This window comes from Ctenopharyngodon idella, chromosome 17 (assembly GCF_019924925.1).
Source record: "Ctenopharyngodon idella isolate HZGC_01 chromosome 17, HZGC01, whole genome shotgun sequence".
NCBI lineage: Eukaryota > Metazoa > Chordata > Actinopteri > Cypriniformes > Xenocyprididae > Ctenopharyngodon > Ctenopharyngodon idella.
In genome coordinates this window covers 14,343,814-14,368,505 of record NC_067236.1, presented here as the reverse complement: position 1 = coordinate 14,368,505, position 24,692 = coordinate 14,343,814, and the positions used below count along the sequence as shown (strand labels likewise).

The window sequence follows — 24,692 nt, the reverse complement described above, 5'->3', positions numbered from 1 at the left end:
ATTATCTACATGACCATGGTCGATATGATGATGATGTTGAACATTTATTAATTAATATAAATGGTTTTGTCGTTATTAACAAATATTGTTTTTAATGTTAGTTTATGTCTAAATAGTAAATGTCAAGCGTCACAATATTCTACAATTTGAATAAATAAATAAATAAATAAATCACTTTCAAACAATTAACGGCATTAAAACTACACGATAAAATAATTAATTAATTATTAGGACATTGAACAGCGAACATCAAATACGAAACGAAATACTTTCAGGCCTTTTTTTTTTTTAAGGTATTCATTCACTATGTGATGTTTGTTTCTCATTGTGTGCGGCTCACTGGTAAAGGCTTTAGAAACTGTGCTGCTGAACCTAAATAGTGCAGCGCGCCTCTTTGATAAAGCGACTCTTTGGTCTCACCAGGCTTTGAATATTTGAAATGATAATCTCATTCTTAATGAGGTTCAGATAAACTGCAAAACAAGAATTGAACTGCTGAGAAAATAAGCATATTTACAATGTATCAGACACGTTTGATGTTACGAATTCATTTCATCCCGTGATATGAACATATGACCAAAAAAAAAAAAAAAAAAAAATGGATAAACCCATCCAGCAACGCCTTTCTGTAATATCCCAATAAATATCAGATATTTTCCATTATAAAGACGGCGGTGTTATTTAATTAATTATTTATTTATTTCATTTCATCACCACATCCAGTGACTGACCCCTGACATTCTCATAGGTCGTTTAATTGCACGGTCATTCCCAGTGACGTAAAAAATTCGAGCTTCTTTCGCGAGGTTCTAGATTTTTCGTCCTTATCTGGGATGCTGCACCAATCGAACTGATGGTTGGCGTCCAGTAGCCAATCAGAACCACCCGTGGGCGGGGTTTGACTGAATTCCAGGCTCTTAACAAATGCGCAGGTTTACCCATATTGCCGGTTGACAATATCAGTGGAGGCTGCAAGAATGCAGTAGAAGCGTTCTCTGCTAGGATTAGAGAGGAAGAATTATCTATAAAAAGCCCGACTTACATAATAGCGTATAATTCTTCTAGCTCGGTTACAAGCGCACTTAGGCACATACTGTAGAATAGGGGTGTTGTGTTCTCACCCAGCTGCACTGTTAAAACTGGACCGGAGGTGTTAAGAATAAAGAAATAAGGACTGAACATGTCTGTGGTGGGAATTGATGTGGGTTTCCAGAACTGTTACATCGCTGTTGCCAGGAGCGGCGGTATTGAAACCATTGCAAATGAATACAGTGACAGATGCACACCGTAAGTATAGCATTGCCATCCCTGTAAAATGATGCTGTGTGTTGTTACGCAACGTTTGCTGTTGCCTAGCTGGCAGTGTTCCCGATCCAGTGTATGTTGCTCCTGCGACTGTCAGTTTTGTCCGAAGGATGCTAAACCTCCATTTTGCATGAAATTCCAAGCGGTAGACAAGTTTAACCTCCATATGGGTCTTATCAATGATTGCTACGCCCTTAATTATCTCTGAGAGCAGTGCTAAAGTATGCTGTTTTATTTATCCAGTTAGCTTCTTATCATGAGAGACCGCCAAGGCTTATTGTCGTTATTTGATATTGTGAATAAGACACACACGGCGTGTAATTCCCACATGCCATACAAACATTCAGTCGCTAGTGAAATTGATTAAAATAACTGTTAATGGCTTTTTTTTTTTACAAGTGTTGCTCGAATTCAAAACTGCATGTCGTGCACGAGCACTGCACGTGAACGAAATAATCTGACACCCTGCATGGGGTGAATCCACGAGACTGTGACCGCGACGTCGTGTAGGTTCTGTCGACACTCTGGTTTGGGCGCGGCAGCACATACAATCCAAATAAAAACTCAGTATTTTGTTGTATTTTCCGCGTATTTTCATACACAGGCTTTTTGGGCAAATGGCCTAAAAGGAAATCAATCAAATTGAGGTGTTGTAGGAGGTCACTGCAGTGCTTACTCAAATCGAATTATGTTGTTAGCGCATCCTCAGTTTATCCTGCAACACTAGTTATAGATGACACTTATTCTGGAAATATGGGACATAACACGTATCACAACTGTATTTGCCAATCATTTTTTAATATAGCAACATTTGCACTGAAATCAATGGGAGATGACAAGGATGTTCATTACACAAATGCAGCTTTTATTTGATTTCAAAATGATGACATATGATCTCAAAAAACATCTTCACACCAAAACTCAATACTTTATGTAGGTTAATACCCATTCAAGTTATGAAAAACAGAAATATTATAAAGAAACATTACTATGCCCTGACAGAAGAGAAATGTATAAAGTTTTACAGCTGTGCTTCTAATTTTTGTAAACAATGCCAGAGATTTACAGCAACAAAAATCAGGCAATATCAATGTTATTTTCTTTCTTTAAAGGTATAGTTGACCCCAAAATGAAAATTCTGTCATTATTTTCTCTCCCTCATGTCATTCCAAACCTGTATTTCTTTCTTCAAAGGAACACAAAAGAATATAATTTTTAAGAATTGGTTTTGATAACCATTAACATCCATTGTATGAACAAAAACAATACTTCAGATATCTTTTATGCTCCAAAGAAGAACGAAAGTCTTACACTTTTGGAAAGACATGAGGGAGAGTAAATGGTGATTTTTATTTCATCTTTACATATTTCACCTATTTTGAGTTCATTATGGTGACAATTTCTAAAGAAATAGTTTGGGATTTTTAGATAATTTCCTTCATATTACGTAGGTCATATTAGTAGTTAGTAGAAAAACAAAATGCCTACTGACTTCTATACATGTGTGATTGATTGATTTTTTTTTGTCTCATTTCATTCATTCTTTTAGTGAATTAACATTTCACACATTATTGTATCTGACGTTGGCTTGTATTGATTGATATAGCATGGAAAACATACATTTTGCAAAAAAATAAAAAATGAAAGAAGCAGGAGGTTGCACCCAAATATGTTAACTAAACCCAAACATAGTTTTGAACATGTTGAACAGATTAATAATCAAATTAATCCAACTCGTTTATACACAAACTGTGTTTTTTTCCCCCTTCAGTTCATAGCTTAATTCCACTAATAAGTTCCACTATCATAATTCTAGTGACTATGAAATGCAGAAGTCACCTTATGAGAAATTACTTTGAAGACCTCTGGTTGCTAGCAGTCTTGATATACCTTGATATACCTTGATATGCCGTTTCAAATCTCAAAAGCTTATTTCACGCCATAACATTGTTTGAGATTCAGAAAAGTCTTGTGATAAACCCTAGTGAAGGCGCTGTCCAAGGTGCTGATCCACACCCTACTCACCCAGGTTCTTTAATGCAGCAGTTTGGAAATAAAATATGGAGGGTGTTACCAAAATGCATGATACATTTATGAATGTGTCATCTTTCCCAACAGAGCATGCATTTCTCTGGCCTCTAAAAACCGGACCATTGGAAATGCTGCTAAAAGTCAGGTACGAAATGCTAGTCATTTCATGCTTTCTATTTTTTTATTGAACCTTTGAAATATTTGTTAATTGTAAAAGTACTTAGATTAAGTGGGCTATTAATCAATAAACATGCTCTCTGCAGATCATAACTAACTTTAAGAACACAGTTCATGGCTTTAAGAAGTTTCACGGTCGAGCGTTCAATGACCCATTTGTTCAAGGGGAAAAATCCAAGTTGCCTTACAGCCTTCACAAACTGGACAATGGCAACGCTGGAATAAAGGTAATATACTATAACTGTGCTCTGCCATCACTCTTTATTTTGCTGTTGTAGACCAGTGTCCAAAATCTAGGCTGTTTTATAGGGGCTATATGTCGAAATCAGAAACCCTTGTTATTAGCGACACCAGTGGCTGTTAAGTGAACTGCAGCCCGCAACTTACTGCTCATACACAAGTAACGTACAAGAAACTCAAGGTCCTGCTATACTCATGGCGAAGTTCTTTTTTGTTCTTCACTTAGAAGTAAAAAGAATTTGGAAATACCTTTGCAGCAAAATACTGTTAACAAACATACAGTTAACGAGCAATGTTTAGATGAATATGTAAATATGTGCTGCGTGCTTTCCTCTCAATAACAAAATAAAAACACAACAATAATGACAGCTGTGAGAAAACAGTAGTTAAGAAAGCATCTGATCATAGCGATGTGGATATTTTCCTGAACATTGTATAAGCATTCATTTCATGTGTCATAGAACGGAAGAGAGGCTCCTGGGAGCACACGTAAACGACACATTCTTTTGATTTTCCCGGCCAAAACGACGAGTCCTTCACATAAAAATCAGTCTACAGGCTTTCACAGACAACCTAGGTCTCGTTTTTAAGTTTTGTTACAAACTGTTCACACATTGGCAATAAAAATGCGATTAATACATAAAAATTCTTACATATAGCCCCTTCAAAAAAGCAAATTCTACAATGTTAAATATGCTAGAGATTTCATACATTTACCTACGTCACAGGTACGTTATCTGAATGAGGACAAGGTGTTTACCATCGAGCAGATGACAGCCATGTTGCTCACCAAGCTGAAAGAAACTTCTGAGCATGCCTTGAAGAAGCCTGTGGTGGACTGTGTGATATCTGTGAGTGCTTGTGAATCATTGAACCTCGCATATTTCAATGTTAATTAGTGATTTGACATGCTTGACATCTCTTTGACATGTTTGGGTTCTCTCCAGGTCCCCAGCTTCTTCACGGATGTAGAAAGGAGATCCCTGATGGACGCAACTCAGATTGCTGGGCTGAACTGCTTGAGGCTGATTAATGACACAACAGCAGGTCAGTAAAATTAAGCTGAAAAATGTTTTTTATGTTGGCATTATCTAACTAAATACACAGAAAAAATGGTAACCTACCAATGGTAACTGGTTTTATTCAAGTCAACCTAAATACGTTGATTTATACCAACTAAACAAATTTTTAATGCATTAAATAAGGTACAAATAGCACTTTAAGGTAACAATTGCAAGTTACCAATGTTCAGTGAATAAGCCGACAAAAAACAAACTACACGAATCAAATTTTGAACTGAATAATGGTGTGTTCACACTTGGCAGGCTTGGTTTGATTAAAACTAATTCTGGTGTTATTGCCCTGTTTGTGTCATAAAATCGAACCCTAAAAACGACAAAATGCTCAAGCATACCTGTTTTTTCTTGTCATAGTCACAATGTTGCCCATTACAGTTTGTTACAAGTGTCAGAACCACCATCTCCTTGCAGCAGATCTTTATTTATGTGTGTGACGGAGGAATTCTGGGTGCTGTTTTGACTCCTTTACACATTTTATAAACTCCTTGTGAGTTCTGACCTGGTAACTATCATATGTACGCACATACAACAAGCACATTTAGCCCAGCACACAGCATAGTTTTGGATGTTCGGTAAGTTCTGTCGCAAAATAAACGTCATACAAGCTGTTTTTTTTAGGTTCAGTGTTAAAAATGACAGTGTGAATGCTAAGCGAACCAGGACTAAATGTTGTATTTTCTAATTTGGTCTGGACCAAAAGAACCAAGGGAACCGAACGACAAGTGTGAACACATCCTAAAACAGGCTGCATGACTATTATGTAGATTTACTGTAAGGGTAGATAGGCATACTATACATGCGTGAGGGATTTCAGCTTCTTTAAATGGCTAATTAAAATGACTACATATTTTTCTTTCTCGCTATTGCTCTCATGACAGTGATTAGCCCTGCTAAGGTTGTGAATCCTCTGCTCTAGCTGAATGTGTGAAGATGTTGCAGAAGCATATTTAATGTGGGATGTTTGACGAATACATGATTCATGAAACAAGTGATTACCGTTCCCTTCCCTTGTATAATGATGTTTCCTTAGTTATTTATTTTAAACATCCTGGACAGAGTAAGTGTTTGCAGTAATAATGATGCTGGCCAGTGCTCCTGTTCGGCAACTAAACAGTTGTTTGTGTTATGCACAAGTTGTTTGACTGTGGAGTGTCTTCTTCATGGCCACATGTTTAAGCAAGGTGTTATCTACTACAAACAAAATAAGTCAAGTACATTTGATTAGTCATCATAAATAGTAACTCAGACACCAACCACAATTAAGTAAGACATAATATACAGTCAGCAGGTTATCACAGAATTACAAATTACGAATGTAAGTTGTTATAATTTGTTCCCTCGTTTTGGTTGAATCGTGGCTGCATTGTACGATTTAACTAAAACAAACAAATAAATTATAACAACTGGCCACGTTGTTCGAATTTGTTTCCTGTTTTAAATTGTGGTCACGTTGTACTAATTTGTTCCCTTACATTAGTTAAATCGTGGCAATCGTGGTTTTGACTCATGTTAATATAGTCAAATCGTGGCCATGTTGTGGTAATTTGTTTCTTCATTTTTATTTAGTTAAATTGTGACTACATTGTACTAATTCATTCCCTCATTGTAGTTAAATTGTGGCTACGTTATACTAATTTGTTCCCTTCTTTTAGTTAAATTGTGGCCATATTGTACTAATTTATTACCTCATTTTAATTTAGTTAAAGTGCAGTAAGTGATTTCTGAGAAAAGCTGTTGAAAGTGGATTGGACCGAGCACCACAACACACTTGTAGCCAATCAGCAGTAGGGGGTGTGTCCGCTCATGATAGGGGAGAAGAGAGAGTGAGCAAGAGGGAGATTTGAAGAAAGAGAGATGGCTGAGAGACATTACAAAAGAGAAATGGTCAAATATCACTGGAAAAAGAAGGGTTATGATCAGGCAAGAGCTTTAGGACCCGCGTTAATATTAGAACAGCTTTCCAGCGCTGTAGAGACCTAAGTGGGAAGGCCTGGAAATGGACACATAAGTTGCATTGTTTCTACTCCATAAGTAAATAACAACAAGATATGCTGTTGTTGTAATGTTAGCTATAGTAACAGGACAGTTTTGAGTGTCATTGTTTGTCTGGAGCTGGCGTGCTGCTGGCAACTAACAACCAACTCTTGCTTGTATATACAATTGTGTACTGTATATTAATTTTTTTGTACTTTCTTGTCATTCGTTTGTTATTTTCACTTCATTATAACGCTTCAGCTATGATAAAGAAGACATCCACACTTACATTGCGTGTTCGTGCATTTTGGGGGTGGAGCAATGAAGAGAGGGGTGTGTTTTTTGTGTTGATTTCAAATATCCATAGTGTTTCTCAGAAATCGCTTACAGCACCTTTAAATCATGGCCACAGAACGAAATAGTACATAAGGAAGAATTAGTAATTAGTATGATATCTATGATATGACCATCTGACTGTGCAGTATTCCACTTTATACACTGCTATTTACCAAATAAATTTATAAATAAAATTATTGGATTATGCTAGAAGAAAGAGACTGCTGAGTGATATGAAATGCATGAAACTTGCATAGCTTAGTAGTATACCCATTATACTATATTATACCACAATATACTAAATGCCCACAAAATGCTACAGTTGACCAATCATGATCAAGTATTTCTATAAAAGGCTTAACCTATATGTATTTGAAATTTGGATGGATTCACAGTATGCTACTTATATTATGTTTGATTAAAAATGGCCAGAAAATCTTCATTGTTAGTCATTACTGTGTGCTAATATTACTTTCATAAAAACACTATTATGTGGGAAATTATTTATTTGGATTTCATGTATATTATTGCTTAAAGGGATAGTTGACCCAAAAATGAAAATTTGATGTTTATCTGCTTACCCCCAGGGCATCCAAGATGTAGGTGACTTTGTTTCTTCAGTAGGACACAAATGATGATTTTTAACTCCAAACGTTGCGGTCTGTCAGTCGTATAATGCATGTCAATGAACTTCGTCTATAAGAGTAAAAAAAAACATGCACAGACAAATCCAAATTAAACCCTGTGGCTCGTGACGACACATTGATGACCTAAGACACGGATTTGGATTTGTCTGTGCTTGTTTTTTTTCACTCTTATAGAGCATTATACGACTGACAGACCGCAACGGTTGGAGTTAAAAATCATCATTTGTGTTCTACTGAAGAAACAAAGTCACCTACATCTATGATGCCCTGAGGGTAAGCAGATAAACATCAAATTTTCATTTTTGGGTGAACTATCCCTTTAAAAATGCCTGATGAAGGTCATGGGACTGAAACGTTGTGATAAATAAAAGAAAATTCAAACTTTTGTAAGCTTTGATAGTGTGCAGGACTTTCTTTTGATTTTGATTTTTGACTTTTTTTGGTCCTTTCTCCTGCACACCTATCCGTTATCTGCAGGTGTGTGAGGGTAATTGCTAATTAATTGATATATATTATTGCTAAAATAGATAATTGTGTAATATATAAGACAGAATTGCTGGTAATAATGATAATTGGATATTTGGATGATCCACATTTAGAATTATTCTCATCTCTGTCTAGTATTACAGTCCACAAGGCCTTTTCACAAGTTGTCATTTGATTCTTGTTGCAGTGGCCTTGGCTTACGGCATCTATAAACAGGACTTGCCAAATTCAGAGGAGAAACCCCGTAATGTTGTGTTTGTTGACATTGGGCACTCATCTTATCAAGTCTCCATTGCTTCCTTTAACAAGGGGAAATTGAAGGTCTGTGTTATTCATATCCTTTTGTGAGATATGTTTACTTCAAAATATAATGCTTAATACTTCACAAAGCCGTTCTCAAAGATATTATCAAACCTTTTATTGTTTCAGGTGTTGGCTACAGCATTTGACCCATATTTAGGCGGACGCAACTTTGATGAAATACTTGTGGAGTATTTCTGTGAAGACTTCAAAAACCGTTTCAAACTAAATGTTAAAGACAACCCAAGAGCCCTTCTAAGGCTCTATCAGGAGTGTGAGAAACTGAAGAAACTCATGAGTGCAAACTCTTCTGATCTCCCTCTCAACATTGAGTGCTTCATGAATGACATTGATGTCCATGGGAAAATGAACAGGTAATTCCAAAAACAAAGGGTCTCACATGTACGCTTTAAATATATCAACATTTATTATTATTATGGTCCCAGTTTATATTAGTTTTTTTTTAACTACTATGTATTTACATCAAAAGAATGTAATTGTTTGGTGCAATGTGCTTATTGTGTTCATATTGCTTTGCAAAAGCTTTTGCTGCTATTGAGGTGTGATACGGGTAAGGTTAGAGTTGTTATTGGCTGTTGTAAGTAGATCCAAAGTGTTGTGAATTGAAATATATGCAAATGAAACATTTCAGGCTTGATACAAAATGGTAATTGTTCTTTTGGAGTTGGATTGATGGTTTGAGCAGAAACATGTTATTGTGATTGGGCACAGGGCTCAGTTTGAAGAGATGTGCGCTCAGCTCTTGATGAAAGTGGAGGCGCCATTGAAATCGGTCATGGAACAATCAAGTAAGTAGCAGCAGATGGAGCAGTTCACCAAAATATCAATCACCACACATGTAAAATTTAAATCCATTCCTAATTTGTATTCGTCCTGGTACAGAGCTTAGCAGAGACGAGATCTATGCCATTGAGGTGGTGGGTGGAGCTACCAGAATCCCGGCCATAAAGGAGAAAATCTCGAAGTTCTTCTGTAAAGACATCAGCACCACACTGAACGCAGACGAGGCTGTAGCACGTGGATGTGCATTACAGGTAAAAAAAAACACCCCTCAGGCATTTGCCATTATTCTTAAAGCCATAAAAGTCATAAATCCCCATTAAAAAATTAGTTGCATGACCATAATCTGAACAAATCTGACTAAAGCGCTTAAAATGGCCTTGATAACAGGCATGATAGATGTCAGAACAGACTCAGCAAAGGTGTGAGCAGTGTGAGGCTGTGATACTGAGCAGTTGTTGAACAATACTTGTGCCAGTTCCCTGGGGAGGTTGTGGATTCTGTGGGAGAGGTGTAGAAACAAGATGAAATCTGTGTGATGCATGCATGGATTACCATCCAACGCTGTCTCTGATTCCTTACACTAATACCCTATTTAGACAGCTTATGTAACTGCATTTGCTTGTATATACAGAAATGTTTATTTTGTGTGTGTGTGTTTGTTTTTGTGCGTGTGGTAAGTGTGCAATCCTGTCTCCAGCCTTCAAAGTCCGAGAGTTCTCCATTACAGATGCAGTTCCCTTCCCGATTACTCTTCGCTGGAAGTCTCAGACTGATGAAAGTGTTGGGTAAGAGCCTTCTCATTCTGACTTAACCGAAGCCATTATAAACTGTTTGAATCCAGTGCACATATCTGAATTAGTACACTGTGTCCCAGTTATTCTCTTTACCAAATCATTATTTATTTTGTAGTGCTCACTAAGGCACGCATCAATATTGCTATTGTTGATGCTTTTGAACAAACCACAAACCCCCCAAGAACTGAACATCAACATATAACTGGTTCCAATGAATGATACCTCAAATCATGCGGCTTATTGAGGAGAGGTGTGATATTACATTTCTTGGCAATCACACTTTCATTTGCACCTGGTGGGCCATAAAAAGACCTACATGGCAGAAGGGACCTAAGCCATCTAGGCATGAGAATATAATACAGACCAGTGAACGCTAGAAACCAACCATATCATCCTAGCAAATTCATAGTAATGTGCTAAAAATCATTGTAGCAGCTACATGCAGTAGCGACGACGACGACCCAGTTTAGCACTGTGGCGGCGCCACTCACATAATATATATATATATATATATATATATAATACTTTATTAGATGTTATTAGATCACACAAAAAGGTTATTAGATGGATAAATTTATTGTTAAGATATATATGTTAAGATATATACAGTCAAACCAGAATTTATTCAGACACCTTGAACATTTCATTCATTAATACAGTTTATTCACTATAGTTTAAAAAAAAGGTAATAAAATATGACAAGATCTCAGAGTTAAACTGTGTCAGAAAAAATTAATCTTAATTATGTCAGATAACACTTAAGCAAAACACGGTCAGGTCAAAGTGTCTGAATAATTTTTTGTTCCAAATTTTTATCAATTTTACTGGTAGTCCACTGTATGAAGAATTTTTGGGATAATATGTCACAGTTTACTTTATTTTGCTATCCTCGCTTACATAAATGATCTATAGTGTCCTGCAACCACTAGTAAAAATAAATAAATGTCTGAATAATTTTTGGTTTGACTGTGTGTATATATATATATATATATATATATATATATATATATATATATATACACACAGCATATATATATATATATCACAGTAGTCAACATTTGAAGTGGATCAAAACCTTTCATCCAAGTTAAAAGTCCTAAAACCAAAATGCAATACCCATCTTGTCTTAGGACAACTTTGATGAACTTTTTTGATCCACTTCAAATGTTGACTACTATATATATATATATACATACAGTATATACTGTATCTTAACAATAAATGTACCCATCTAACAACCTTTTTGTGTGAAATATATGAGATGTGTTGATCTTTTTGTATGAACTATAGCATCCAATAAGTTAAAAAATATGCTAGAATATATATAATGACAAAATGTTGTTGCAGTAATTTGTATTATAATGTAATATAATGTTATAATGCTTAATATTTGAAACCCCTTAAATATTAATTTAAATATGAATGTAATTATTCATAATTTAATACAAAATTATTAATAATCATTTAAATAAATAAATATTTATTTTAGAACTTTTTTCAAAAGAAAGCTGTAGTAATTTCTAAAGTAAGAAATGTATTCTTGAAGTCGGCATGAAATTGTAATAGTCTTTTCTTCCCTATTGTGACATATATCCTAGAAAACAATTACAATTACAACAATTTCTGCGATAGTTTCAGATGAGTGACAGATTGTTGGAAAGGAGAAATTTAAACTTGTCTGGCCATTGGACAACTTTATTGCCCAGCCCTTGTGCTGGTGCACACTTCGACATCCCCCTGTCATGAGGGGGAGGGGACGTTAATGTTTTTGATTTTAGGTTTTTGAACTTTAAAAGTGTAAATCTGACCTGTTTTCTAACTGTTGTTTTTCCATCTTCAGGGAATGTGAGGTGTACAATAAGAACCATGCAGCACCTTTCTCCAAAGTCATCACCTTTCACAAGAAGGAACCTTTTGACCTGGAAGCATTTTATAGTTCTCCACATGAGCTGCCCTATCCAGATAGCAGAATAGGTGTGTATTACTATGTGTTGTGTGGTATCCTCAGTATCATGTTGACTACATTCTATAATGGCATTCTGAAACCAGACTTTATTTAAACATCTATAACCATCTGTATGAAATGATTCACTTTGAGTTTTAGTCTAGCCTAATTTAAGAACAAAATGAGACCAATCACTCTGGTGTGAAGCCCAGGGGATCCTTAAATAGACGTTCATGTCCTCATTTGATTAAGAATGCCCTCAGCATTGTGATTCATTGTGTCCGAGCACCTGTTATAATTTCAACACATTAACTGAAGTGGGTTAGGGTCGGGGGTGTCACAGAGGTGTCAAAATACATCTAACAGCCAGGTAATTAGGACTGAGACATGACGTCCCTAAAGCTCTAACTCCCATCACATCATATGTGCTGTGAACCCTCTTAATACTGAGTGTGTGTCTAATACTGAGTGTGTGTGTAGGTCTTAAACACTTTCCATATGGCAGGGTCAGAAAATAACTTTATTTGCCCCCTGGGATTGATTTCCATGTGCCAACATTAAAGGGTTAGTTCACCCAAAAATGAAAATTTTGTCATTAATTACTCACCCTCATGTAGTTCTCATGTAGGGGGCATATTGTTAATTTTGGTGACATTTTTGCCCCAAGGCATCATTAGTTTCTGACGCTGCCATACTAATACTATTATTGTCTGATTCTGGTTCTGATTACCATGTTGTTCTGTTGTGGTCAGGCCGCTTTACCGTCCAGAATGTTGTGCCACAACCTGATGGGGACAGTTCAAAGGTCAAGGTGAAAGTGCGTGTGAATGTGCATGGCATCTTCAGCGTGTCCAGTGCCTCTCTGATAGAGAAGCAGAAAGGAGAGGCAGAGGATGTGCAGATGGACACAGAGCCGACTGTACAGAATGAGGGCAGGCAGGAAGAACAGGTAGGAGACACTGACCAGCAAAAAAAATGTTCAGTCATGTTATAACAAATGAATCTAATTCTAGTTTTGTGTCCATTCCGCTGTTGACAAGACTATAAAGAAATGATTAGCTCAACCAAAAAAATGCTAATTTTGCCATCTTCATGTTGTTCCAATACAGTATGGCTTTCTTTTTTCTGTGGAAAATGATTATATACACAGGCACAACATTAGCATTACTTTTGCTCTTTGTAACTAATTTGTGCTCGGCACTGAAAATGACATCTCTGTCCTGGAGGAGGAGGATTGTCGTTCTTTTGTTGGGTGTTACTTTATTTAGCTTACCAGGGTTCTGACATGCCTTCAACAGCTGTAATTTGGTACAACGGTTTTTGAACTAGGCCAAAAGATGGCCTGGCGCATAATTATGACCTCATTCAATCAATCAGTACATAATACTATGCACTGTACTTAAATTTGTCTAAAAATAGTATGAAGTATTTTGAGCAAAAGATTTTTTTACATAATAAGAAACATCAAATCAGTGTGTCCAAAAGTTTGACTGATTGTGTATGTATTTATAAAAAATCAAATACACTACCATTGAAAAGTTTAGGGTCGGTAAGATTATTTAATATTTTTAAAAGAAGTCTCCAGTCTTCAGTGTCACATGATCCTTCAGAAATCATTCTAACACACTGATATTATCATTGCAGTTATCAATATTTTTGTGGAGACTGATAAAAAAAAAATTCAGGACTATTTGATGCATAGAAAGTCCAAAAAGAACAGGATTTATTTGAAATAGAAATCTTTTGGAACATTAAAAATGTCAACTTAATGCATATTTGCTGAATAAAAGTATTAATTTCCTAAAAAACCTTTATGCTAGTGTATGTTCCAGGCTTCACAAACTAATAATGCAAGAAGCCAAAAGAAATGTTTTGAAGTAGAATAGCTCAGTTCAAGTCAGTTACATACCTTTTTTATTCATTTCATTCATGGCATTCCTTTTGTTTCATTTGTTTTGTGAATGCGAGAGGAGGAAGTCTGAATTGTAATGATTTCTATGGCTCTCAGCCTCAGCTATTCAATGGTCCCCTGTTTATGAAGAATATTCAAAACAAGCAAATATTTTTAGCACTGTGAGCTTTTTTAAATGAATTTTTGGACAGTAAAGCTGCAGGATTGGATCACTGATGCTGTGTTTACACATTTGTTAATAGAATAAAATGCAGGTGGACCAGGAAGGCCAAGGAGAACAGCCCACTGAAGAGGAAAGACTGAATAATTCTGGCAGCAAGGTACAATTTATCTTGAAGAATATCTATCTATCTATCTATCTATCTATCTAACTATCTATCTAATGTTTGTAGCTTATTTTCAATAGATTGTCTTTCTGTACTGTGGAGGAAGTTGTGGTTTCTGAAAGTAATAGTTAAACAATTTGATTTCTCTGATATAGAATTGTCAAAAGTACAGACTTCGGTAGCAATCGGTACTGAAATTTTAAAATTTGATGCTGTTGAGCATATTCGTAAACACCTCTGATTGGCCATTGTGTTCATGCGCTCATCGGATATGTCTGTGATTGGCTACAATGATCAACGCACAGGAGTGTTTGAATTTGAAAGCATTTTGAAAGCGAGAGCTGGAGCGTTTGAAAGCAGGCATCTATCAGCGGACTGGTCTGCGATAGACACCTGCTTTCAAACGCTCCCATGTGTATCTGTGTAAGCACTCTGTGAAGAGCTTCATTGATGACTATTTACAACGTTTTTTTAAGCGTTAATCATTGAAGCCAATCACAGACATATCTGATGAGCGCGTGAACACAATGGCCAATCAGAGGTGTTTATGAATCCGCTCAACAGCGCTCAAAGCGTCACATTTTTAAAATTTCAGTACCGACTTGGTACCGAAGTCGGTACTTTAGACATCTCTCTTCTGATATGAACACTTTAAAAGCAGTGTGTTTCCTGATATTTGTGTATTTTGCTTATATCTTTTCACTTTTCTTATTTTCTTAAAGGATGGTGATAAACAAGATCAAGGTGCAAGCAGTAGCAAAGCCAAGTCAAAGGTGAAGAGTGTTGATCTGCCCATTTTGACCAACACCACCCGACAGCTGGATCGAGATGTGCTCAACAACTTTGTTGAATACGAGGCAAGTCTAGTGCTTTTCCATTCACTTTCAGTCTGCCTCATTTCCCTGGAGAACATGCGGAGTGTTGCAATTAGTTTAACTCAGCTCAGTTCAAAGCAGTCCTCTTTAGAATCATCCACCCTATGCATTTTTGATTCCCATCTCAAACCGGAGCTCCATTTTCTGCACTTTTAGGCAGTATGCGTTTTGGTTATATGTTCTCATTATATTAGTCTCTTTGTAGCTTCTGTTCATAACACTTGCCAGCAGAACTGTCTGTATCTTGTACTTTGCATGTTGCTGAAATCGTATGAGGGATTTAAATATCCATGACAGAGCTCAATTCAGACCACAGGGAAAAGATATTAGTAGATCATTACGTCAGTGATGCGACAGCACAGCTCTAGGCATTAGACTCATGCCCTTTATCATTAAAAAACAAATACTCAATTTGTTTTTTGTGTAGTGTGTAATCTCACAGTATAAAGCTTTTTAATCAAGGCTGAACTTTGGCATCACAGCTTTATGTAATTGTATTTTTGTTAGTCTACAAAAAATGAATTGATGAATTGACAATATTTTTTAATACAAGTTCATCAATTCATCTGTGGGCATGATTCTTTGTCAATTTTATTACATTTTGCCACTTTGGTACATTTCTTGAATTTTACTGAATATTTGCAAACATGTAAGTGCATTTCTCAAAACAATTTGCACAAACAGCACCTCAAAAGTAAATATTCATATCAATGAACATATCAATACCATCTGAATGAAGTCCTTGTGTCATTGTTCACAAGCAAGATAGTCAAAATGCCTAGCCATGTTATCAATATAACAGTGTACTCTTGTCAGAATTTCCTGATGTACTGTAAGTTATGGTGACGGTTTTGACAAATTATTGATAATTCTCAAGGCTGCACTTTTTATGTATGGCATATATCAATTTCAAGTACATAGTTACACATTACTATTTGTGGGATATTGATTGCAAGAGATTGGACAGTATTCACAATTCACATTTATACTTTTACCTTTGGTCTGTCAAGAAATTACAGCTAAGATTCACTTGAGAGAATTTGTCAATTCAGGATACATTTACAAAATAGACTATTAAAAGTATATAGAAATTATGCTTGACAGATTAGGACGACTGGTTCAACCACTTTGCATTTAATAACTTATGAAATTAACGAATGCCTAGATGTTTTAGAGGTAAGACTGTTTGTCAGAGAAACAGTAGGCTATAATATATTTTGATCAACAAATTTAACGACAGATGGATGAATGGATGAAATCAAGCCTCTTTTTTCTTCGAGTATTCGATTTCAGTATGTCACATTAAGGATGCAAAATTGATTCTGAATATTGTTTTGTGTTTACTTAAAAGATATAGTTGGCTTAAAAATTTAATTTCGTCATCATTTCTCACTATGATGTCTTTAAAATATCCCTTTACGTTAGAAAATATTAAATGTTTGGCTGCATTTTTTTGTCTCCACACTGGAGGTTTTGAATTACAGATTCAATAATGTTGAATGTTTTCGGACACTTAATTGTATGTTCATTGCAATCAAATGAAAATGTATTATAGTTTAAATTTAAATGCAGTTAGTTGAACTTAAGAGTGCTTTTTTGACCCACTTGAGTAGGACTACATATATTTGTAATTACACATTTGTAATGATGATATTGCATTTTTACTATTAGTATAGTATATTTAGTATAGTACACTGAAATACATTAAATGTAATATTGAATAAAATTATAAAATTTACATAAGTATGTTAGTCAAGACAGCAAAATAAGTGTACTTCTTTAAAACAAGTGTACTTCTTTTGTTGTAGATAACTACAACATATCATGAAAGTGTACTCTCTTTTAGTGCACTTAAGTGGCCTTTTAATTCATTAATATATTATCTGCAAGTACTTAAAAAAAAAAAAATAAATAAATAAAAAAAAAATATATATATATATATAAAATTTTAAGATTTGAAGTACACTACAAATGCACATTCAAGTAAGTGCACTTCTTTTTCACAAGGGTATGTTTACTGTCCCATGTGGATAATTACAGTGTTTGAGAATTTTTGTGTGAATGAATAGGGTGGAAAGTTTCAATGATTCAGTTTGTGAATGTTTTCTTTCCATTCTGTCTTACAGAAAAAAATGATCATACAGGACAAGCTGGAAAAGGAGAGGAATGATGCTAAAAACGGTGTGGAGGAATATGTTTACGACCTGCGAGACAAACTATGTGGCATCTATGAGAAATATGTCACTGAAAATGTAAGCACATAATCTCTTTGTTATCCGGAGCTGATGACACTAGGGAGCTTATGTTTTATCTACCTCAATTCTGCAATTCAGAGAATCTCAAATCATTTTACAAATCAAACAGAATATAAACATATACTTAGCTACCAAAACGAAGCACAGGTAAGGCTTATAATGTATGTGTGTTGATGTTCTCTTTTGCAGGAAAGCAACCAGCTCACCATAATGCTTGAGGACACAGAGAACTGGCTGTATGAAGAAGGAGAGGACCAGGAGAAAGAAATCTATCAGGACAAACTGTCTGAACTTAAAGTAGGTGTTTTAGTCTTCAGGTCATGCGTATGTACTACAATTGTGACATTTTGCATTATTTCTAACTGTTTATACAATTATTCTTTTATATACATATATCTTTTATACTTTTCTTTGGTTAATATTTTTCTCCCAGCATGATTTAATTTAATTCTGTGTTTTGTTTTTTTGCTTGTTATATATTTAAGAAATAAATTGATATAATGTAGGCAATGGTTTCCTCTGGTGAAAAAGAAGTGTGCTTAATTGTATTGAATGTGCACTTGTAGTTTACTTCTAATCTTAAAATGCCCCTATTATGCTTTTTAAAATATTACCTTTCATGCAGTGTGTAATAAAGCTGTTTGTGAATGTAAAAGTTCTGCAAAGTTTTAAAGATCAAAGTGCATGACAAGTAAAGCTATTGTTTCCTAAAAGAAAGAATCGATTCTGAGCTGCTAAAATAAGTCGTCAGCAATTCCAGTCTCACTTCCTGTTACATACAGTTGCAAGAAAAAGTATGTGAACCACTTGCAGAAGCTGTGAAAATGTGAATAAATTTAACAAAATAAAGGAGATAATACAAAATGCATGTTATTTTTTATTTAGTACTCTCCTGAGTAAGATATTTTACATAAAAGATGTTTACATATAATCCACAAGACAAAAAAATAGCTGAATTATTAAAATAACCCCATTCATAAGTTTGTGAACCACTGATTCTTAATACTGTGTGTGGTTACCTGGATGATCTACGACTGTTTTTATGTTTTGTGATGGTTGTTCATGAGTCGCTTGTTTGTCCTGAGCAGTTAAACTGAGCTCTGTTCTTCAGAAAAATCCTCCTGGTCCTGCAGATTCTTCAGTTTTCCAGCATCTTTTGCATATTTGAACCCTTTACAGCAGTGACTGAATGATTTTGAGATCCGTCTTTTCACACTGAGGACAATTGAGGGACTCAAACACAACTATTAAAAAAGGTTCAAACATTCACTGATGCTCCATAAAAAAACATGATGCATTAATAGATGGGGGGTGAAAACATTTGGAATTTGAAGATCAAGGTAAATTGTATTTAATTTGTCTTCCGGGAAACATGAAAGTATCTTCTGTTGCTTCCGAAGGGCAGTACTAAATGAAAAAAATGTATATTTAAACAAAATAAGAAAATTTGGACATCTTCATCCTGTTCAAATGTTTTCACCCCCCGACTCTTAATGCATCGTGTTTCCTTCTGGAGCATCAGTGAATGTTTGAACCTTTTTTAATAGTTGTGTTTGAGTCCCTCAGTTGTCCTCAGTGTGAAAAGACGGATCTCAAAATCATTCAGTCACTGCTGGAAAGGGTTCAAATATGCAAAAGATGGTGGAAAACTGAAGAATTTTTGGGACCTGGAGATTTTTTCTGAAGAACAGAGCTCAGTTTAACTGCTCAGGACAAACAAGGGACTCATGAACAACCATCACAAAACATAAAAACAGTCGTAGATCATCCAGGTAACCACACACAGTATTAAGAATCAATGGTTCACGTACTTATGAATGGGGTTATTTTAATAAATTCAGCTATTTTTTTGTCTTGTGGATTATATGTAAACATCTTTTATGTAAAATATCTTACTCAGGAGAGTACTAAATAAAAAATAACATGCATTTTGTATTATCTCCTTTATTTTGTTAAAATTATTCACATTTTCACAGATTCTGCAAGTGGTTCACATACTTTTTCTTGCAACTGTACCTACATAACAATGCAACAAATATGTATAATGCCATTCTATGGTCTTCATTGGCTGCCTGTGAATAACATCTACTTTGACCTGCCCTCAAACACTGTAACTGTAGCTGAGGCCTGGAAGAGTTTGGTTCGAGTTGTCAAAATGTTGAGAAGACGCTGTTTTCAGTTCTGCAAATCCACTTTGCTGCACCTCAAAAGGATGAGGGCTTATGCTGTAATTGATACTGAAAAACTGACGGCATCATTTGTATCACTGTGTATCAAGCGCTGATGAAGATCCAGAGCTTAAATTCAGACATGGTAATGGGCGTTTCTTTTCCGACATGCGCTGTAAGCGGTTGACCAATCACAACAGACTGGGCCGTCTGACCAATCGGAGCAGAGTAGGAGGAAAGGAGGGGTTTAGAGGTTTAGAGAGACCGAGTCATTTTCAGATCAGTGTATATTATGAGAAAAATTTAAAGCTTTTTGAAGACCTCCAGAACAAAATTAGGAACCTTTAAAATAGCATAATAGGGGCACTTTAAAAGTGTATCTTTAAAAAAAATGGTATATTCGGAAAATATAATATTAATTAATTAAAAGGCCACTTAAGCGTACTTAAAGAGAGTACACTTTCATGGCTGTTTCTTAACACAATTACAATTTTAGTTTTAAAGTTTATTTTAAATAATTGTTGTAATAATGCTTTGTTGTGCTTTAAAAAAGTACACTTCTTTTGATGTGTGCACTAACATACTAAAGCACATGTAAAGTACTTTATAATTCGAACTGTAGCATGTTTCAATATTACATTTAAACCTCATCATTACAAATGTGTAATTTTAAATTTAAATAAATGACATACAAGTTTCATAAGTTTTCAGTACAATTGGCATTGCACTTTACCCATATTTAAAAGACAATATGAGTAATTATGAAATTACATATAAAGATATACTCGAGTCCTATTTAAGTGTTCAGCTAAATGAATTTATTATAAATTTAAACTATAATACATTTCCATTGCATTTAACATCTAATAAAGTGTCTGAAGACATTATATTCAGTTCGCACTTTAGTATATTCTCTTTAAAGTATATTATTTCTTTAATAAGTACTCTTTTTAAAAGTATGCTTAAGTGTACTTCTTTTTCATAAGGGTCAGTTCTTCCAGTGAAAACCTCAACTGAAATTTTTTTTTGGGGGTTTTGTAGAAGTTTGGTGAGCCCATTGAAGAGCGGTACAGAGAGCATGAGGGCCGACCCAGAGCGTTTGATGAGCTGGGCAAGAAACTTCAGCTTTTTATGAAGGCGGTGGACATGTATAAACAGAAGGTAAGCTGTAATACCATACATTTTTGATATTGTGTAGTTCTGTTAATAGTAATTGATTTAAAAAAGCTTTTGTTTTTGTAACTATAAAGCAGAGTTCTTGCCTGTTGTGATTTTAGCAGCCTTAGAGTGATGTGAAACCTTTTTTTTTTTTTTTTTTTTTTTTTTTACAGATGTTAATGGGTTTTATTTGGGATAACTCCTTTGTAAATATCTACTGGCCTAATTACTTTCGTAGCTTACATTTTCAAGTGTCTTTATATCAGTTGTTTTGGTCATTTATGTCATTACCTAGTGATATATTTGTCAGACTAATTGTGTTTATGACTGAATCTTAATCTTTAGCATTGTTCAGATTAGCTCAATTATTTTTAAGAGCATTTCACATTAATTTCCTTCACATATTGCTGATGATCATATTGTTTATCATCATTGTTGATGCACTTAAAGGTAATGTAATGCTGAGGTACACTTAGCACTGAAAAGGATTTTATTGAAATGAATGGGAGCTGTGATGCATTAAATACTGTGGAAATGTCTGTCATTTGACCAACAGGATGAGCGCTACCAACACTTGACCACTGAGGAGATGGGTGTTGTTGAGAAGAGTGTGAATGAAGCTTTAGGCTGGATGAATGCGAAGATGAATGCCCAGAGCAAACTCAACATCGCTCAAGACCCAGCAGTCAAAGTAGCAGAGATCATTCAAAAGATTCAGGTTTGTTTGTCTAGTTTTCCCATAAAAAAAGTCACAATGAAATTTTTCACTGTCATTAGAATGATCACACCAGTTTATACAGTTTATATAAGACATTATATTTTGCATAAAGAAAATGAAGCCAGTTTGAAAGCCTTTTCATTGTGATATTATTTTCATGATACATTGCCACTTTGCATGCAAAAAATTCTTTACTGCAATGATATTTGATAATGGATTTTTCCTAATTGTTATTCTAAATTATGATAAAAATTGTAAAAGTTAAAAATGTATTACATTTTTTTTTGCTTTAAATTTGCATGAATTAAAGGCAGTAAAACAAATACTGTACTACAATGATGTATGAATACTTTAAAAATTACATCAGTTTAAATATTTACTGTATATATTTTGCATTTAAGTAATGAGAATGAGAGTTTTCACATTATAGTAATGAAAATTTGTGGGGAAAATGTTTTATTTTTTTACTTTAAATTTGCATAAATGAACGACAAAAAATACTACCATGAATGTATAAATGAAGAGTTCATTTGAAAAACAAAAAAAACGATACAGTAACTCTGTTTTTATTAATTCTCACAAATCATGTTTTTTTTATTGTGCATTCCAAGGAATATCAATCAAACTGCAGTTGGGTTGTTTTGATTAAGTAATAATAACGGTAACTACAAAATTAAAGTTCATTGAAAGTATGTTTTTTTTACATATTAAAAGTTTGTTTCTTAGCAAAAGCAGATAACTCCAGCAGTCGTTTTTTGGCAAAAGCAGATAACTCCACATTTCAGTTAAACAAAACCAAGTAATTGCTTTGTAATTGCATTTAAAACACACTCAATCACACATGTGCACACAAACACACACACACACGCACACACACACTCATGCACGCAAAAAGGACAAACAAGGTTTCTGCATGTAAGACGTGTATGGTGTACATGGACCTGCAGGAGTCGAAATTATAAATCCTTGACCACTTTTAGTCAGCTTTGATGAAACTTGGATTTATGGTTCAAAATGGATTTATGGTTCAGAATGTGCTATATGTGGAGAATAACGCACAGCGGTTAGTTCATTTTTTTTTTTTTTTTGGCGTTTATCGGTTTTTGCAAATGAACTCTTCAAATATTTCTAATTAATACTAATAATTAAATTAAATTTTGTAGTATCCTTAAAATATACAAAAGGTATCAATGTAGTTATGTAGGACTTTTATTTTGACAGACTCATTATTACATTCATTATTACAGTTTATTTGCTATAGTTTAAAAAAATGGTAATAAAATATGACAAGATCTCAGAGTTAAACTGTGTCAGAAAAAAATAATCTTAATTATGTCAGATAACACTTAAGCAAAACATGGTCAGGTCAAAGTGTCTGAATAATTTTTGGTTCCAAATCTTTATCAATTTTTTTTTTCAGAACAGAGAAGTATTTTAGAACCAAAATTTGAACCACATTGCAACAATTTTCCTGTAAATTTTCATTACAGTAATGTAAAAAAAATTGTCATTGTTCTAAATCAAATATACAATATTTAATTATAGTAGAACAAAGAACAGTCTGAAGACAGTCTGTCAAAATAAAAGTCCTACATAACTACATTGATACCTTTTGTATATTTTAAGGATACTACAAAATTTAATTTAATAATTAGAATTAATTAGAAATATTTATACATTTGTGGTAGTTGTTTTTTGTCGTTCATTTATGTCCCCACAAATTTTCATTACTATAATGTAAAAAACATTTATTCTCATTTAAATGTAAAATATATACAGTAAATATTTAAATTGATGTAATTTTTAAAGTATTCATACATTATTGTAGTACAGTATTTGTTTTACTGCCTTTAATTCGTGCACATTTAAAGTAAAATATATATATTATTTATGATGCAACATATAACGTGCACATTTAAATAATAAAAAAAAAAGAATACATTTTTATATATATATATATATATATATATATATATATATTATTTATGATGCAAAATATTGCCCCATAAACAATCCTTATATTCTGGTACTGGCTGACAATAGTCTAACCTACTGCATAATTTAATAAATGAATCCAGCTGCTCTGTGTTGAATTGTAGGAGCTAGAGGACATTTGCCATCCTGTCCTTAACCGACCCAAACCCAAAACAGAGGAGCCCGTAGAAGAGGGAGACAAAAACAATGGGGCACACAACGGCCCCACGGCGCAGCAAGGTGCTGACAGCAAAGGCAATCAGCAGACAAAGCCTCCATCTGGAGAGATGGAGGTGGACTGAGCTCTTCCACACTCAACCATCTGATTCTGCTGCCATTCTCACTTAAGCCACTATAAAACCTTTTCAACTTACACTGAACCAGTAGCTGGAACCATTCTCTTTGTGTCCACCACTCAGTTGGCTGTATTTGTGCATCTGTTTGTTGAAGTCTGCTCCTTTGTTGGTTTTTCTCTTGTACCTATTAAGGGATCAGGACAGGCTGTCCTTTGAATGTTGCAGCTGTATTCGAAACTCAGTCCGGGATTGAACATCCATGATAGGATCATATAGAATAGATGTAGTTCAATAGCTGAAACGATGCGGCCGCTCTTAACAAAAAGCTATCCCTAAAACAATGTGATACTTGCATTTTGGGAGAGCCAAAGGCATTTTTTGAGGTGAATCATATCACACGGTAACTTGTTATGGGAACATGAATCAAAATACTGTTCGATCAATCGTTAAGATTGAGGGTAAACAAGCAAATATGTATGCAATACATATAAATATATGGTTTATATTTGTATTTAAAATATAAATTTCCAAAGGATGTGTTGTTTAGAGCCTGTAAATATTATTTTAGTAATTTGAATTTATGGGTGCTTAGATATAGGTACACTCCTATTGTTGACATTGCAATGCTTTCAGCTCCGTAGTGTCATATGAAAGTAGAATGTACTGAGCCGGTCATTACCTTTTTTCCCAGTTTTCATGCAGTCCCATATCAAGTCTTGAGGTTTGATGATCACAAATAATAAAACATGCCTTTATGACTGAATGCGTTTGTTGCCATTTTAATTTTTGTGCCAGTTTATGAGAGAGATTTTAAGTGTAATTCTATAGTTATAAGAACAGGAGGGTTTGTAGAAGTGTTAGAAGCACTTATAGAACTTTTATTTTTTTTATT

General features: G+C 34.5%; 1 protein-coding gene across 1 annotated transcript; it reads left to right on the top strand.

Annotated features, from left to right (window-relative positions):
* The first annotated feature begins 927 nt into the window (after positions 1–927).
* hspa4l (heat shock protein 4 like) lies at positions 928–24,563 on the top strand. The gene is made up of 19 exons (XM_051868596.1): positions 928–1,287; positions 3,424–3,481; positions 3,600–3,740; positions 4,482–4,604; positions 4,701–4,800; positions 8,463–8,596; positions 8,705–8,949; positions 9,308–9,384; positions 9,479–9,630; positions 10,058–10,164; positions 12,014–12,147; positions 12,871–13,067; positions 14,273–14,350; positions 15,079–15,213; positions 17,358–17,483; positions 17,676–17,783; positions 20,696–20,815; positions 21,369–21,530; positions 23,630–24,563. Exons 1-19 carry the CDS (start codon positions 1,181–1,183, stop codon positions 23,804–23,806), a joined length of 2,481 nt encoding a protein of 826 aa, XP_051724556.1. The 5' UTR covers positions 928–1,180; the 3' UTR covers positions 23,807–24,563.
* Positions 24,564–24,692: the final 129 nt, after the last annotated feature.